Below are 13,646 nucleotides of genomic sequence, written 5' to 3'. Positions count from 1 at the left end.
CGTGTAAACAAGACTTGCTTCCTGTACTTTGCAAGCTGCCCGGCAAGTCTGATTTTCACAATAAAACTTGAAATTAGAGGAATCTTCAAGTTGCTGGTTCCTTCTATATATATTAGAAATAATAGAATTATTGTCAACACATAAATTTTCCGTAAATTTTTGACAAAATCAGTCATAACTGGCTGGGTATAACTGGGTAATAATTGAGTTTGAATTTCGCTGGGATCAATCCCATGCGCAAATGCTTGCTGCTACCGTTCATGTCATGGACTGAATAAACATGATCGAATAACAAATTAAATACTTGTTTGTTACATTCCCTATATATTCTTGATTCATTGTAAAATGTCTGATTAAAAAAATATCGTCTTGCAGTAATCCAAAAATTAATAAAAAAACGCCGATTTCATCAAATCCAGCCCATATAAAGGTTTTCATATTTAGCGCATTGCAGTAATACGTACGTTCTTTCCACACAATCACGATTGAAAGAAATAGATACTTTATTATGAAATAAATACAATTTAGACTTAGTAGACCGTTATTTGATGGAATTCTGAAATCTGAATAAAATTAAAATATTGTCGCTTGTGTCATGATTCTTTAATGATAGTACAATCAGTGTACGGTACTGAAAAAGTGAAACATTCATGTTTTATGGATTACCGAACACGATGCGTAAATTGCTGCTGAAGTGCAGGGACGGATATGCACAAACACAGCGACTCACTTCGGTGCTTCGTCCTCTGTGTTTCATGGGGTGTTTCAGCAAATTTGATCAATCGTTCCCTTATATTTGGAACATTTACAGGAATAAATTTTGCTGATGAAGTAGCAATAAGTTGGAATTATCAGAATGTGAATATCAAATTGGTCATTTTGTCTGCAAGTACAGTACAGTCGCGGATACTGAACACTCGGCGTAGTGAGACTCAGTCAGTCACTGAGCTCATCCCGTATGTATCTATAATGAGTTAAGCCTATCATACATGACCGGATGTAAAGCTAAGAAATAATTAAAAATCCTGTACATGTACCTTATTCTATTCCTTCATTTTCTCATTGTGATAAGTTCATCTCAACTTGGTGTGACGATCTGAACTGGTAGCACTAGCAGTTATTTTTTGTAATGTTTTCATTCCGGTTCTTCGCTAATCTTAAGCTCTTAGTGCTTTACTGTAATATTCCCTATGCATATCGTGGGATGGCTTGGCCTATCCCAAATCACCCCGGCCAGCACTTTTCCCATATTTAAATCCACACACTTTATTCAGGAACTTCATTCTTAATTTGATCATGATATTTCCTTCATGTTATTCTTATTTTATTGAAGATATTTTTCATGTAAAGTAAGTTGACAATGACTGAATTCGTGCATTGGCCCGATGCATGCCACAGTAATACACGGACATTGTGTTTACAATCAAACCCGGAAGTAACTGTGTGTCCCTGGGCTGACGTCATCAACTAAAGCGCCCAATTTGAACGATTTCGTTTTGTAATTTAGGGGGTGCCAATATCCAATCTTTGCATGGAGATTATGTCTAGCCTGGTACGCTATGCAAATAAAAAATATTCTTTTCTGCTTCCTGACATCATAAGCTTTCCATTGATATATAACTTTATTTTCAATGAGGTTCACCTTTAAGGGAGTATATTTTTGACAACATTTAGACTATTCAGTTTTGAAAACAGCAGTAATAATATGGGTGCAACTGTGATTGCTATTTGCAAATAGGTTAAGCTAAATTGCAGGTTTTTGATTTGTGACACGATCTGGTCCATGGAGGCCAAAGGAGGCATTTTTGAAAATTGAGTTACCATAATTATTACCTTACACAAACATTAGGCTATATACTGAAAACACCAAAGTGATGACGTTTTGTGATGTCTATTTTCTTATGTATTTTATTGTTTTTTAATCCATATTTTTGCCTTTATCTCAATTTCAAATTTGCCGCCTTTGGCCTCCATGGACCAGATTGTTTCACATTTGTAGATAAAAGGTTTTATCACAGCAGAAACCATTTGCGTAGTGTTGGGGAGGTCGAGGACCTTAAGCCAGTTCTGTCAACCAAACTTTTACTTTTTTATTTTGTTTGTAAACTAAAAGGTTTTTAATCAAGCCATTATGCAAAGAAATATCTATCAAAGAAACTCAACTCAAATAAGACAAAGACAACAATTCTTGGCTGTTATATATTCACCTTTTATTTTACTGTATCAAATCCCTCCAACAAGTTGTTATATATTTAAACAAGAACATTAAATTGCCATACTGTATAATCAAATTTTGTTAATTATTCATTGTTTCATCCTACCTGTTTGTTTTACAGATCAACAGAGTGTATGTAGTGTTTGATCAACCTATGACTGTCTCACTAATCAAACTATGGAACTATAGTAAAACTCCTCAAAGAGGTGTCAAAGAGTTTGGAGTAAGTATTAGGTATTATTATGATTAGTTACTAGGTGAAGTTGAGGTATGATAAGATCAAAGATGTTTTACTTTAGTAAAACCTAGATAAGCTGATGCCTATACTGATGCACGGCAGTGAACGTAACCGTTCCGGCTGAAATCCAGAAATGACGTCATTTGTTCTGGTGCTGCCACTTCCGGGTAACGCGGAGAAGAACATGCCTTTTGCAAACAAAATTGCCGACTCGTCCCCGCCCCTTTCCAGCGAAAATACAGCTTATTTAGCCAATGTGAACATGGGTCATCGCCAGAAATATTTTCCTATGCATATTGGACTAACACCTCAGCTATATGGTATTTCACGATATAACAGTAATTAAAAAAAACTGCAAACGTTAGATTTATCGGATGTTTGACGAAGTGACCAGCTCTAATGGCGTCACTATGTAAACAACATAGAGGTATAAATAATTAATTAGGTAATACCAAATATGGAGGTATCCAAAAGTATGCTAATTAGAACAGGTTAGAAGGAACGACCAATCAGAATACGATCCTGGTATCCAACTCTATGCAAATGAGTTGAAGGAGGTTACGTGAACATGTAAACTTATGCGACTCTTGTGTATACCGACCTCTGTGGATAAGATGAATTACCATGTACAATGAACCTGTTATGGATTTAAGCACATGATAATTCCCACATGGTAAATCCCTGTATCATATCAATGCAAAACCCAATGAGACAGTGATCATACCACTAAATCATTCTAAATATGTTTTTAATAATGTAATGTTTGTAATAATGTACTATATCTATTATTTATAAAATGCTAATATTGTTATCTCATAATTTTATTTTATATCTCATAATCTGGAAAATTATATTGAAGCAAGTTCATTTAACCAATGCGTAGAAGAAGACATGTATACCTGCCTACTATTAGTAGTAAATGGATCAGGCAGGTCTGCAGTCATTGACTTAATATAACGCTTAGTACGTACTGGGTAATAGTGGGTACATAAACTGGTTAGATACAAGAAATATCCTGGCAGGTGACATCTTTGCATGGTCTATTTTAAATTCATAACCTCATTAATAAACGCGATGTGTGCGATCCAACCACATTTGGTTATTTGTGAAAACACGAACACAAATCAAGGTCATTAATATCTCACAATTGACTGCAAAATGCGTAATTGTTCGAAAGTAAATATTAGTAACCTCGCTGAAGCGCCACTGTATTGTGCATCGCACAAACTCTTGTAGCGCTGGCTGCTATTTGGATTATGCGGCGCTACCATATTTAGTGCTTGCGTCGCTGGCTGCCGTATTTGGATTGCGCGCTACCATATTTGCACATATTGTGATAAGCGCTTTTGTTATTGGTCGTCCTGTTTTAAAATACTACTATAGAAACTACTATATACATACAATTCTAATTTTATTATATTGTATTTTAAGCTAATAACATGCTGTTTTGAGTGAAAAATCCCAATAGATCTACATGCATGTACATCATCAAAATTTAAGTTTTGGATTTTTGATACAAAAAGACAAGTTATCAGACATATAAATAAATATATATATTATTAAGCATAATCTGAGTACATAGTGAAATTGCTATTATGAATAGGTGACATGGTCTTGATGTATGTATTTCACATCACTTATACATTCCTATTTTTATGTATATATCAAAAGTACAATAACTCACCCATTAATACCTAAAGTTACTTAGATTAATTGAAATTTTCATTTTACTTGAGGATTATTAAGCATACATGTTTAGTGATATTACATGGTTATACCATGTGTGACACATGTCACTACTTTCTATGTTATAGCTATGTCATACAGTTTAATAATCGATCTACCTAATGTTACACAATTGATATCAATTGTTTTACATTCAAAATATACTGGGTATAATGACTATACAGTAAACCACAACAAGTTTGGATTAAGTAGTTCATAATTATATTGGTAATAATTGATAATATATATGGTAATTAGTTGTATTTGCAATCCATTTTAAACAGAGAGCCACAAAGAAATCTACAATCATGCACAAAAGTAACTGTGATGCACTGCTACTGCTTACACGTCCCTGCCCCAAACATATTGATTAGAGTTAAGCAAAAGTGGCATAACGTGTCAAAGGAGTTGGTACTTGGTAGTGGTTTACTCTGCGTAAGCATTTATGTTTTACATACTATACAACTCCAATGGGTGACCTTCTTATGTCTTTTTTTTTCTTTTGATAGTCCAGTATTTTATTTTGTGCTTACAATAATAGGAAAACTAGGCACATTGATGTCAGGCATTATAGGGTTATACAGTCATTTTGCCAGCAACATAAATTTCAATTTTGACTTCCTTAAAGGTGTTCTGTGTGGTCCACAGGCTCATCGCTCCAGCTTACTCTAAAAAAGACGAGATTTTCATACCATCAGGACTTAGGAGTTGGTCGTAGATGTGCGGAAGAAAGTAGTTCCTAAATGTTGGATTTGTACTCTGAATCTCTGAATTATCAGTAACTGGGTCCATTTATTTTTTTAAATTACAACTTGCACATTCTATTTTAATATCAATAAGTTGCTCTTACGTTTCGGGTGTTAATGACTGTATAGCCCTTTAATCTAACCTCTTTTAAAGTCCATGTCATTAATAACATAATATTTTGTGTTTGATTTGTAGCTACTAGTGGATGACCTTCTTGTATACAATGGTATTCTGGGTCAGGTGCATATAGCAGCCAGGGGTATCTTACCTACATGTGATATGCCTACACCATATCATACTATACTGTTTACTGATGATGCAGAGTTACTACGTAAAGAGAGGCACACAATAATCAGGTAGGCTGAATTGTTCTTATGGTAGCACTGAATATGAACTTTGTATATCATCTTTTTATGCTGAGATTATATATTTTCCACCCTGAAGCAATATTACACCTTAAAGAAAATTATTGTGATCAAATTGACCAATAATTGCAAGTGGTGGAGCTATTACTATTTTGTAAGTGGAAATCAGATTGGTCTGTTAAAATGTTTCCATAACAATGCCTCATATGATAGTACATACCCATGTTAGTGGTTACCAGTTATTTTTCACAATTTTTTCACACCATCTAAACAAAACATTTCGGATTTTATATTTACTGGGGTAAAGAGGAAAGTATTCATGAGCTTTGAAGAAAGGAGAAAAATAGGAGATACCAAAATCTCAGTTTTAAAGTATTTATTACATGAAATTTTGCTCAAATCCACATGTACCTTCCAAAAATCTGATTTTATTAGTATATTGAATGGTTGGAAGTATAGGCTTGGCAGAAAATTAAGATTTTGTGATAATCTTTTTAAAATGTATAATAACTTTGTTGTAATGATTTTTATATTCCTATCACCTCATCCTAGTTCAATATCTTTAGTTTTGTGTATTTCTTTTTTGCAAAGTGTAGATGATATCAATATTTTTACAACTGGTGATCAAATTGATATGTAGTTGAAACAAATTCATCAGGTTTGGTAATAAACAAATTAAGAGTGTTTTTCTTTTGTCAAAACCAATTTGAAGAAAACTTACTAGTTTTTCTTGCTGACAGTTTCGTCAGTGAGCCACTGACTTTATCAAAGCATGGTGTTGTTGTGATGATCCAACAGCTGATGACTGGTGGGAAGTTATGTCACTTCTGGTAGCGATGTTAGTCTTGCTTGCAGTCTTCAGAAGTGGATCATACACGTGACTAAGATTGTAGACCCCCTCGTCTCTGTTCATTACTCCTCGCCCTCTCTTCCTGATCTGAATTGATTCCTTAATCCATCTTGCTTTCCTATCACTCTCTCTCTCTCTAAGATTTTAGACTCCCCCCCCAATTGATAATATGATTAGCCCTGGCTACGTGATCATTTATTGCTGAGTTCTTAAATTGGCTCTAGGATTCTTTTCTGTTTGACCTTGTGTATTTTTGTTGACTCGCTTTCTCCGCCTCCATCTGTGTTCAGCCAGTCGCGTACCGAAAGTTCTTTTGGTTCCGACGTGGGTTAGCTCACAACTTCCACATGGAACTTCATAAACACAGTTGGGGGTTTTGACTGGATCTTGTTTACCTCCATTTTCTGGATTGTAGTATGGGGTCTGATAGCGGTCGCGATGTTGTGTTTCTTGAGAGTTCTACTAATTATTTTCGACACACCCACTACGTAAGGTATCACCATCAAACCTTTACTTTTTTGATCAGATGTTGTGCTCTTATTTATCTTTGTCTTTCCTTGATGTTTGGCTTCCATTTGTTTCTTGACTTCATCAATTGTCCATGTGGGATAACCACACTTAGCTAGAGCCTGTCTTATGTGTTCTTCCTTTTTGACCTTATCATCCGCTTCCGTAACTATTCTGTCTTTTCTATCTAGTAACATGCGCACAACTCCCATTTTCTGATGAAGAGGGTGATGGGACGTGAAAGACAGATATTGGTCTGTATGGGTCTTTTTTCTGTAGACCATAAGCTTGATAGAATTGTCGGGTTAACGGATTATAAGGGTGTCCAAAAAAGGAATTTGGTGGTCTTGTTCTTCCTCATATGTAAATTTGATACTACCAGTAGTGTCGACTTGGTTCAGGTGTTCCGTCAGTGTTTCGGCCGTGTCTGTTTGAACTATTTCTAGAATGTTGTCTACATAGCGTTTCCAGAGGCGGGGTTTACACTGTAGGGGGGCAGTAAGGATGGCGTGCTGTTCTAACCATTCCATGAAAATGTTCGCTAGGGGGGCTACAATCTTAGTCATGTGTATGATCCACTTCTGAAGACTGCAAGCAAGACTAACATCGCTACTGGAAGTGACATAACTTCCCGCCAGTCATCAGCTGTTGGATCATCACAACAACACCAAGCTTTGATAAAGTCATTGGCTCACTGACGAAACTGTCAGCAAGAAAAACTAGTAAGTTTATTTCAAATTGGTTTTGACAAAAGAAAAACACTCTTAAAATTGATATGTAATTCTTCCTCTTTATTTTATAAATGGATGTATTGCGTAAATGTAGATGATCTTTGGATAAAGCATTGTAATTTAAACAGAAATGTAATCTCATTTTACAGAAATCAACCCCATGATCAGGATGTACAGATGACCAATGATTCCAGAGTGATGACCCATTACAATGACCCCACTCAAGCTTCTAATAGACCTGCTGACCAATGTAAGTCTCAACCTCATATACCTCTTTACTCGCATCCAGGACAGTCATGACTACAAACGTAACTGTTTATATCGTGTCCCACATACATATATTTGTTAAATTAGTATTTTGTTCATATTGCTTCATTTTATTTTCAGGTTTTTAATAATTTATTTTTTGTAATTGCCTTGAGGGGGTGGACCAAATTGCAAGAAAAAAAAGAGAAATACCGCATAGCCTTTCTAATAAACATCAAAATCCAAAATGCATCATATATTTAAGGTTTCAGGCAAGAGTCACTTGAACTTTTTTGAGGGGGACCTTTACCAGAGATAGTCTGTGAAAGAAATCATGTGTAACGTAGAGTGCAGTATATAGTGTGACATCAGTATATAGTGTGACATTGCTTGTGTGCATATTTTCCCATCAACACGCACTGTATTTTTTATTCTCCACTGGAATGTTTGGTTCTCTGCTTTGATTTGCTGCACAATTAATGATCAGCTCTGTTGAAGGCTTTGTTTTGCTCTCTGTTAGCTGAAAAAAATGTGGCGGAAAATGCAGGCAAATGTATACAATGTGTGTTTTTTTCAATCTGTCTGATTTATTCATTTTTATTTTATGATTCATTTATATTTATACAGCATTGAGACCCAAGACAAGTGTACCAGCTCGTGGAGGAGCAAGAAAGAGGTGACAGATGTGCATCATAGACAACGCTAACCCGAGACAGAAGTTAAATGCAACTTAATTTTTGTGGACGGTCTTAATTTTGTCAATTACTTTGCACCTTGACAACTTAGATATAATTGAACTTTTGAAACTGCAAAGGTCAACAAGTAAATATATGGCTTTACATTAAAGCAATTGAAATGCAGCTATTAAATGTCAACTTAATTTGGTCATGTGTGTGCAATTCTACTAACACCTTGCTAGTTTTAGATGTCTACACCTGGAGATGCTTTCACTTATATGTGTAGTTGAATTCAAGTTTATATTAAACAGGTAGTGCTGAAAATTATTTTCTTCTTACATAGTACATGTATATGAAATAAATGAGTATATATATACATTATAGTTTGTAATTTACACTACAAAATATATAAGTGAGATGAAAGAAATGAAAGTGGATTCACCCATTTGTGATGCAGCACATCAGAAGGGTGAACTTTGCAGGTGAAGTCAATTTTGAGTTCAGTATTTCTGCTTTGCAAGCATGTTGCAAGCTTTAAAATGACACCTCATTTGCTAAAATTGATCAAGGCATTCATATTTTATAAGTTAAAAAGCATCCCAATTTCTAACCTTGTTCAAGGCCCTCTAATTTCCTCCCTCATGACCATTGCCCAGCACTTGAATCGGTAGTTTTGGGCTCGCCAAGCCCATGAAGGCCACAGACTGCGGCTACTTATAATCAAGTTTAAGGACCGAACCCGGGTTGAACCTACATATCTAGGGACTGATTTTTATGAGCATTTAAAAAATAGCATTATTGGTACAATTAAATTGTTTAACAAAAGAGAAGAGGTTCAAGAGAGAACATCAGATTTTAATGTGATTTTGGGTTTTATTTAAACACCTCATCAAAGGAAGTCCTCATTTGTGTGAGTGGTCACCGTTTTGTTAGCTCAATTATGATACCACACTTGTATAAAAAAGAAAAAGGATGAAGGATGAAATTTTGTGCGATTTGAAAAGTTGCTGTGTCTTTTCTTTTGTACTGTTTCAATGGGTAAATATTTGTCTTTGAATTAAAAAGACAGCAGTCAGTGTTTGTTATGACACACGCTGACTGCCATTCACTTCAGGTAAGTGGAACATTTAGGCTATGAAATTTTACACGGCATGATCTGTTTGAATGTGCAACCATTCAAATCGAAAGTGTGCTGTCATATTGCAGTTAGCTAACAGACTTCTAATCAAGTTCATTATTGCTTTTGATTATTTGTTCACGAAGTCAAAGCCATGCCCAGTCAACAAGTGGTGATTTTCTCTGAGGTGTTTTTAGTGGGGACATTCCTTTTTGAAATGTTTACATACATGGCTAGTATATATATCTCGTGTAAGGTCATAAGCCCAGCGACATGATTTATCCTATAGAATTCTTAACATAATACTCAAGAACAAAAAACAACTTACGCATCCCACAGAGGAAATCTGACATGGAATTAAATATATTGCAAGTACAATTTGATGGGCATCTTGTTGTTGAGTAGAAACCAAACATGTGTCCTATTTTAAATTTAAATATTTAAGGAGCGTACATACCAAATGCAAATTTTAAACCCCTGAGCCCTCACAAACTACAATAAGAAAACCTAAAAATGATTCCTAATGTGTGATTATGTGTCATGCAAAACTTGTACATATGTACATAATGTTTTCAACCCCTCTCTCCGATGAGGTACGTTCTTCTGTGCATTACATAGACTTATGCCATATTAAATTGCTCCACCTGCCCCCAACCTGGGAAATGTTGGGTCTTGTAATTTTCAGAAAAATTACATTTAGTAATTTAATCTCTGGCAGTGCTAGTTACTAGTGCTACTTGTTTTTACCTTGTAAAAGGGATGTTTTTATGCTCGCGAAACGTCGGTTGTTGTGGCTTTTGAACCCTAAATTTTGGATGTTGTTACATATTAAACAGTTTTTAACATTTATTTTCCTTGGTTATGTACACTACTTGAATCTTTTTAAGATCCATTCAAAGTTTCTCTGCTGGTCAGTTGGTACTGTTTCAGTTTGCTTTTTTGCTCTTGTAAGGCCAAAAAAAAAAGGTTTGTCTCAAAGCTCACAAATGCGAAATGCGATTTTTTTTTTTATTCCCAACTTTTTTTTATGGTATTTTGAGAAAATTTTCGCCCAATTTTTCTGGAAAAAACTATAAATTTTTTTTTTTTTGAAATAAAAAAAAATGTCTGTATTTCTTTTTTTGTCAAATCAGCGATTTTACAAATGCGCTGAGAGCTTTGAGACAAACCTTTTTTTGGCCTAATTACATTTAAGTATTTTCGCTGACCCTTGGCAGTGGCATAGCATCATAGGGGCAGGGGGGAACATGCCCCCCCCCCATTAGAAAAACCCATAGGAAAATTGCCGAAAAATGGCTTGTGCTCCACCCCTCAATCAGACCTGGTGCCTCCAATCATGGTTGGTGCCCCCTCCCCCCAATGTGATGACCCACGCTATGCCACTGACCCTTGGGAATCCCTGTAGGCATTACATGGCCTCACTATCTTGTTGTTTCTACAACAACAAGGTGCTTTAAAATATCTTAATATATCTGCCAACGGCTGAAAACGGCCTCCAGACTCTTTGGGACCTGAGAGCAAAGATGACATATCCAGATCATGAGATGGCTTCTTTCACAAGATATACGAATGGCCCCTCCTATGGAAAAATAACATAATAATGCGTATGGACCCTTCATTCTTTGACCTGGCAGGTTATAACATGTACTTCTTATCATTGTCAGAAGATCGAGTGTTGCTGCACAGAAGTACAACAGGAACGATATAAAAATAATTATGACTTCACCAATGGAAGAGAAGATTAATCAAGTAAATGAAAGCAGGTTAGGCTCCTGGATCCAACATCATTCCTCTGGATTCCTCTTAAATGCAGGTGAAACTGTGCGTCTTTAAGCAGATAATAAATCCATACCCGTTATACTCCATGGAAAGGTATAAAACGGTAGATCATTGTATTGCTCTTCCTAAGCCCAACAAGCCCTGCGATGACCCCAAGGGTTACAGGGCCATCTCTCTGCGGGTTATTTCCATAGTATCTCTTCAAAGGAGGCCGATTCATGGATGTGCTATCAACATCATCATTGACCCGTGGATCCATATCACGGCCATTGATCAACGGCAGATCAAGAACCTTTTTATTTATTTATTTATTGCATCATATTTACCCAGGGTGGCCCGATCAGCTAAAATGCTGTTCTTACACGGGGCCCTGCATAACATTAAAAAACATACAGATACATGAGTATTATAATAAAGCATAAACATATAAATCACAATTTAAATAGAGTATACCAATTTACAAGCACTTAAACTAATACAATGTTAAGAACAAATCATTATAAAGTAGGCCTACTACTAATATTGGTAACTCTACACGGCACAAAATTATAAGTTAATATATTGCACAAATCCGATTCAAAAGCAAACTCATATTGAACTCATGTTCTCCTATCGCCCTCAAATATCCACCACTGCACTACTCTCCACACAACATTATCGTCCTCATATCCCCACTACCGCACAAACATACACATCCCACACTACTCCACCCCTCACGTAAAAACTCACACCCTATACACTCACCCCCCCACACACACACACACCCACATAATTATATACAAACATAAAATGAAGATCATGTTTATCATGATGTTTTGTGCGCATCAACCATGATGAAATGATTAACAATAACATAAAATAAGATACAAGTAACAACCAAATTCATCAACATTAACCAAAATATACGATATACTCTTAATGCAAAATAGACCAATATTGGTCCTAAAGCAACAAATGTTATGTTCATCATAAATTGTACATGCGCTTGAAACATTGAATACTTGGTGACTTTCTAATGTCAAGATTAATTTTGTTCCATACTTGAACACCACTATAGGAAAATGAAGACTTGAAATATTCAGTATCATTGCCATTGGAACATGGTGGTAGCGCCAGCAGATCAGCTGCGGCTTGTCTCGTATTAACACAATGTCTATCTGAAATATAATTGAATTTTGAAGAGAGATATGATGGAGCCAAACCATTTAGAGATTTATACATCAATAAAGCCTTACAATAGTTACAACGGTCTTGAAGTGACTTCCATCCTAACATTGGAAACATAATATCAGATGAAGTTAGATAATTAACACTTAATATAATTCTGGCACAACGTTTTTGTAATACACTGAGTTTATGGACATCCTCGTTGTATCTACCAAACCATACAGCACTGCAGTAGTCAAACTGGGGCTGACTCATTGACTTATACGACATATTTAAAATATTGGCATCAAGAAATGTGCTAAGACGCCTTAGAAGAGCTATCTTACAGAAAACTTTCTGAGCAACACCATTTACTTGTTTGTGCCACAGCAACTCATCGTCAATTATCACACCCAAACATTTAGCCTTATTTACCCTGTCAAGTTTACAACCATTTACCATAACTGAAAACGAATCATCATGAACATTGCGTAATTTTGAACTACTGCCCAATAGCATAACATTTGTTTTGTCAGTATTGAGAAAAAGCATGTTATTACGAAGCCACTTAGTAATTTCTTGCATGTGAGGAAACTGGTGCTGTTCATATGTACATGACCACTGCATATGATAGGCCTACAGCATATCGTCAGCCTGCTACGCTAATTGCCAAAGTCATTTTTACATCTTTGAACAGTTCATTAGGAATGTAGATTTCAACTGTAAATTTTTACATGTTTTTCATTTGCAATTTTGATTTTTGATTAAAACCCATAATTAATCAAATTTCCAGCCGCATTCTTCATTAACTTGTGGAATACATCGAAAGGATATTATTGCAGCAAGGGTGAAGTGGGGTACGACTAACTTCTCTGTTGCTTCACAGTGTGTTTACTGCAGCAGGACTAGAATTTCTTTGTTGGTTTATGACATTTGTTCAAAGATAACACTTTTAATAGGAATACACTTAGGCCTATTTTATTTATTTAATATGAATACACTTGGGGGGGGGGGGGCGCTAGGGATTCCAGGGCTTAGTTTCTTAAGGTTATTTGACCATATGTGATCCTCTCTGATAAAAGTTAGAATGCCTTGTTGGCTGCTAGGGTATTATTGCAGCAACGGTGAAGTGAGGTTGAACTAACTTCGCTGTTGCTTCACAGTGATAATCTATGGTTTACTGCAGCAGGACTAGAATTGCTTTGTTTGATGTATGACATTTGTTCAAAGATGACACTTTTAATAGGAATACACTTAGGCCTATGGGGGAAATATCTAATATGGCGGCTAAACATGCCGTAGT

The 13,646-nt window shown here is 35.7% G+C and overlaps 1 protein-coding gene across 1 annotated transcript in view; it reads left to right on the top strand.

Annotated features, from left to right (window-relative positions):
• The window catches only part of LOC140164374 (katanin-interacting protein-like), a 58,822-nt gene extending 48,605 nt beyond the window's left edge, over positions 1 to 10,217 (top strand). The window contains 4 exon segments of the mRNA XM_072187651.1: positions 2,337 to 2,438; positions 5,121 to 5,281; positions 7,528 to 7,628; positions 8,252 to 10,217. Coding sequence (XP_072043752.1) covers positions 2,337 to 2,438; positions 5,121 to 5,281; positions 7,528 to 7,628; positions 8,252 to 8,304 — 417 coding nt within the window. The 3' untranslated portion in view covers positions 8,305 to 10,217.
• Positions 10,218 to 13,646: the final 3,429 nt, after the last annotated feature.

The sequence above is a fragment of the Amphiura filiformis genome, chromosome 11 (assembly GCF_039555335.1).
Source record: "Amphiura filiformis chromosome 11, Afil_fr2py, whole genome shotgun sequence".
NCBI lineage: Eukaryota > Metazoa > Echinodermata > Ophiuroidea > Amphilepidida > Amphiuridae > Amphiura > Amphiura filiformis.
The sequence above is the reverse complement of the archived record's forward strand: the minus strand, read 5'-3'. Positions and strand labels throughout refer to the sequence as shown.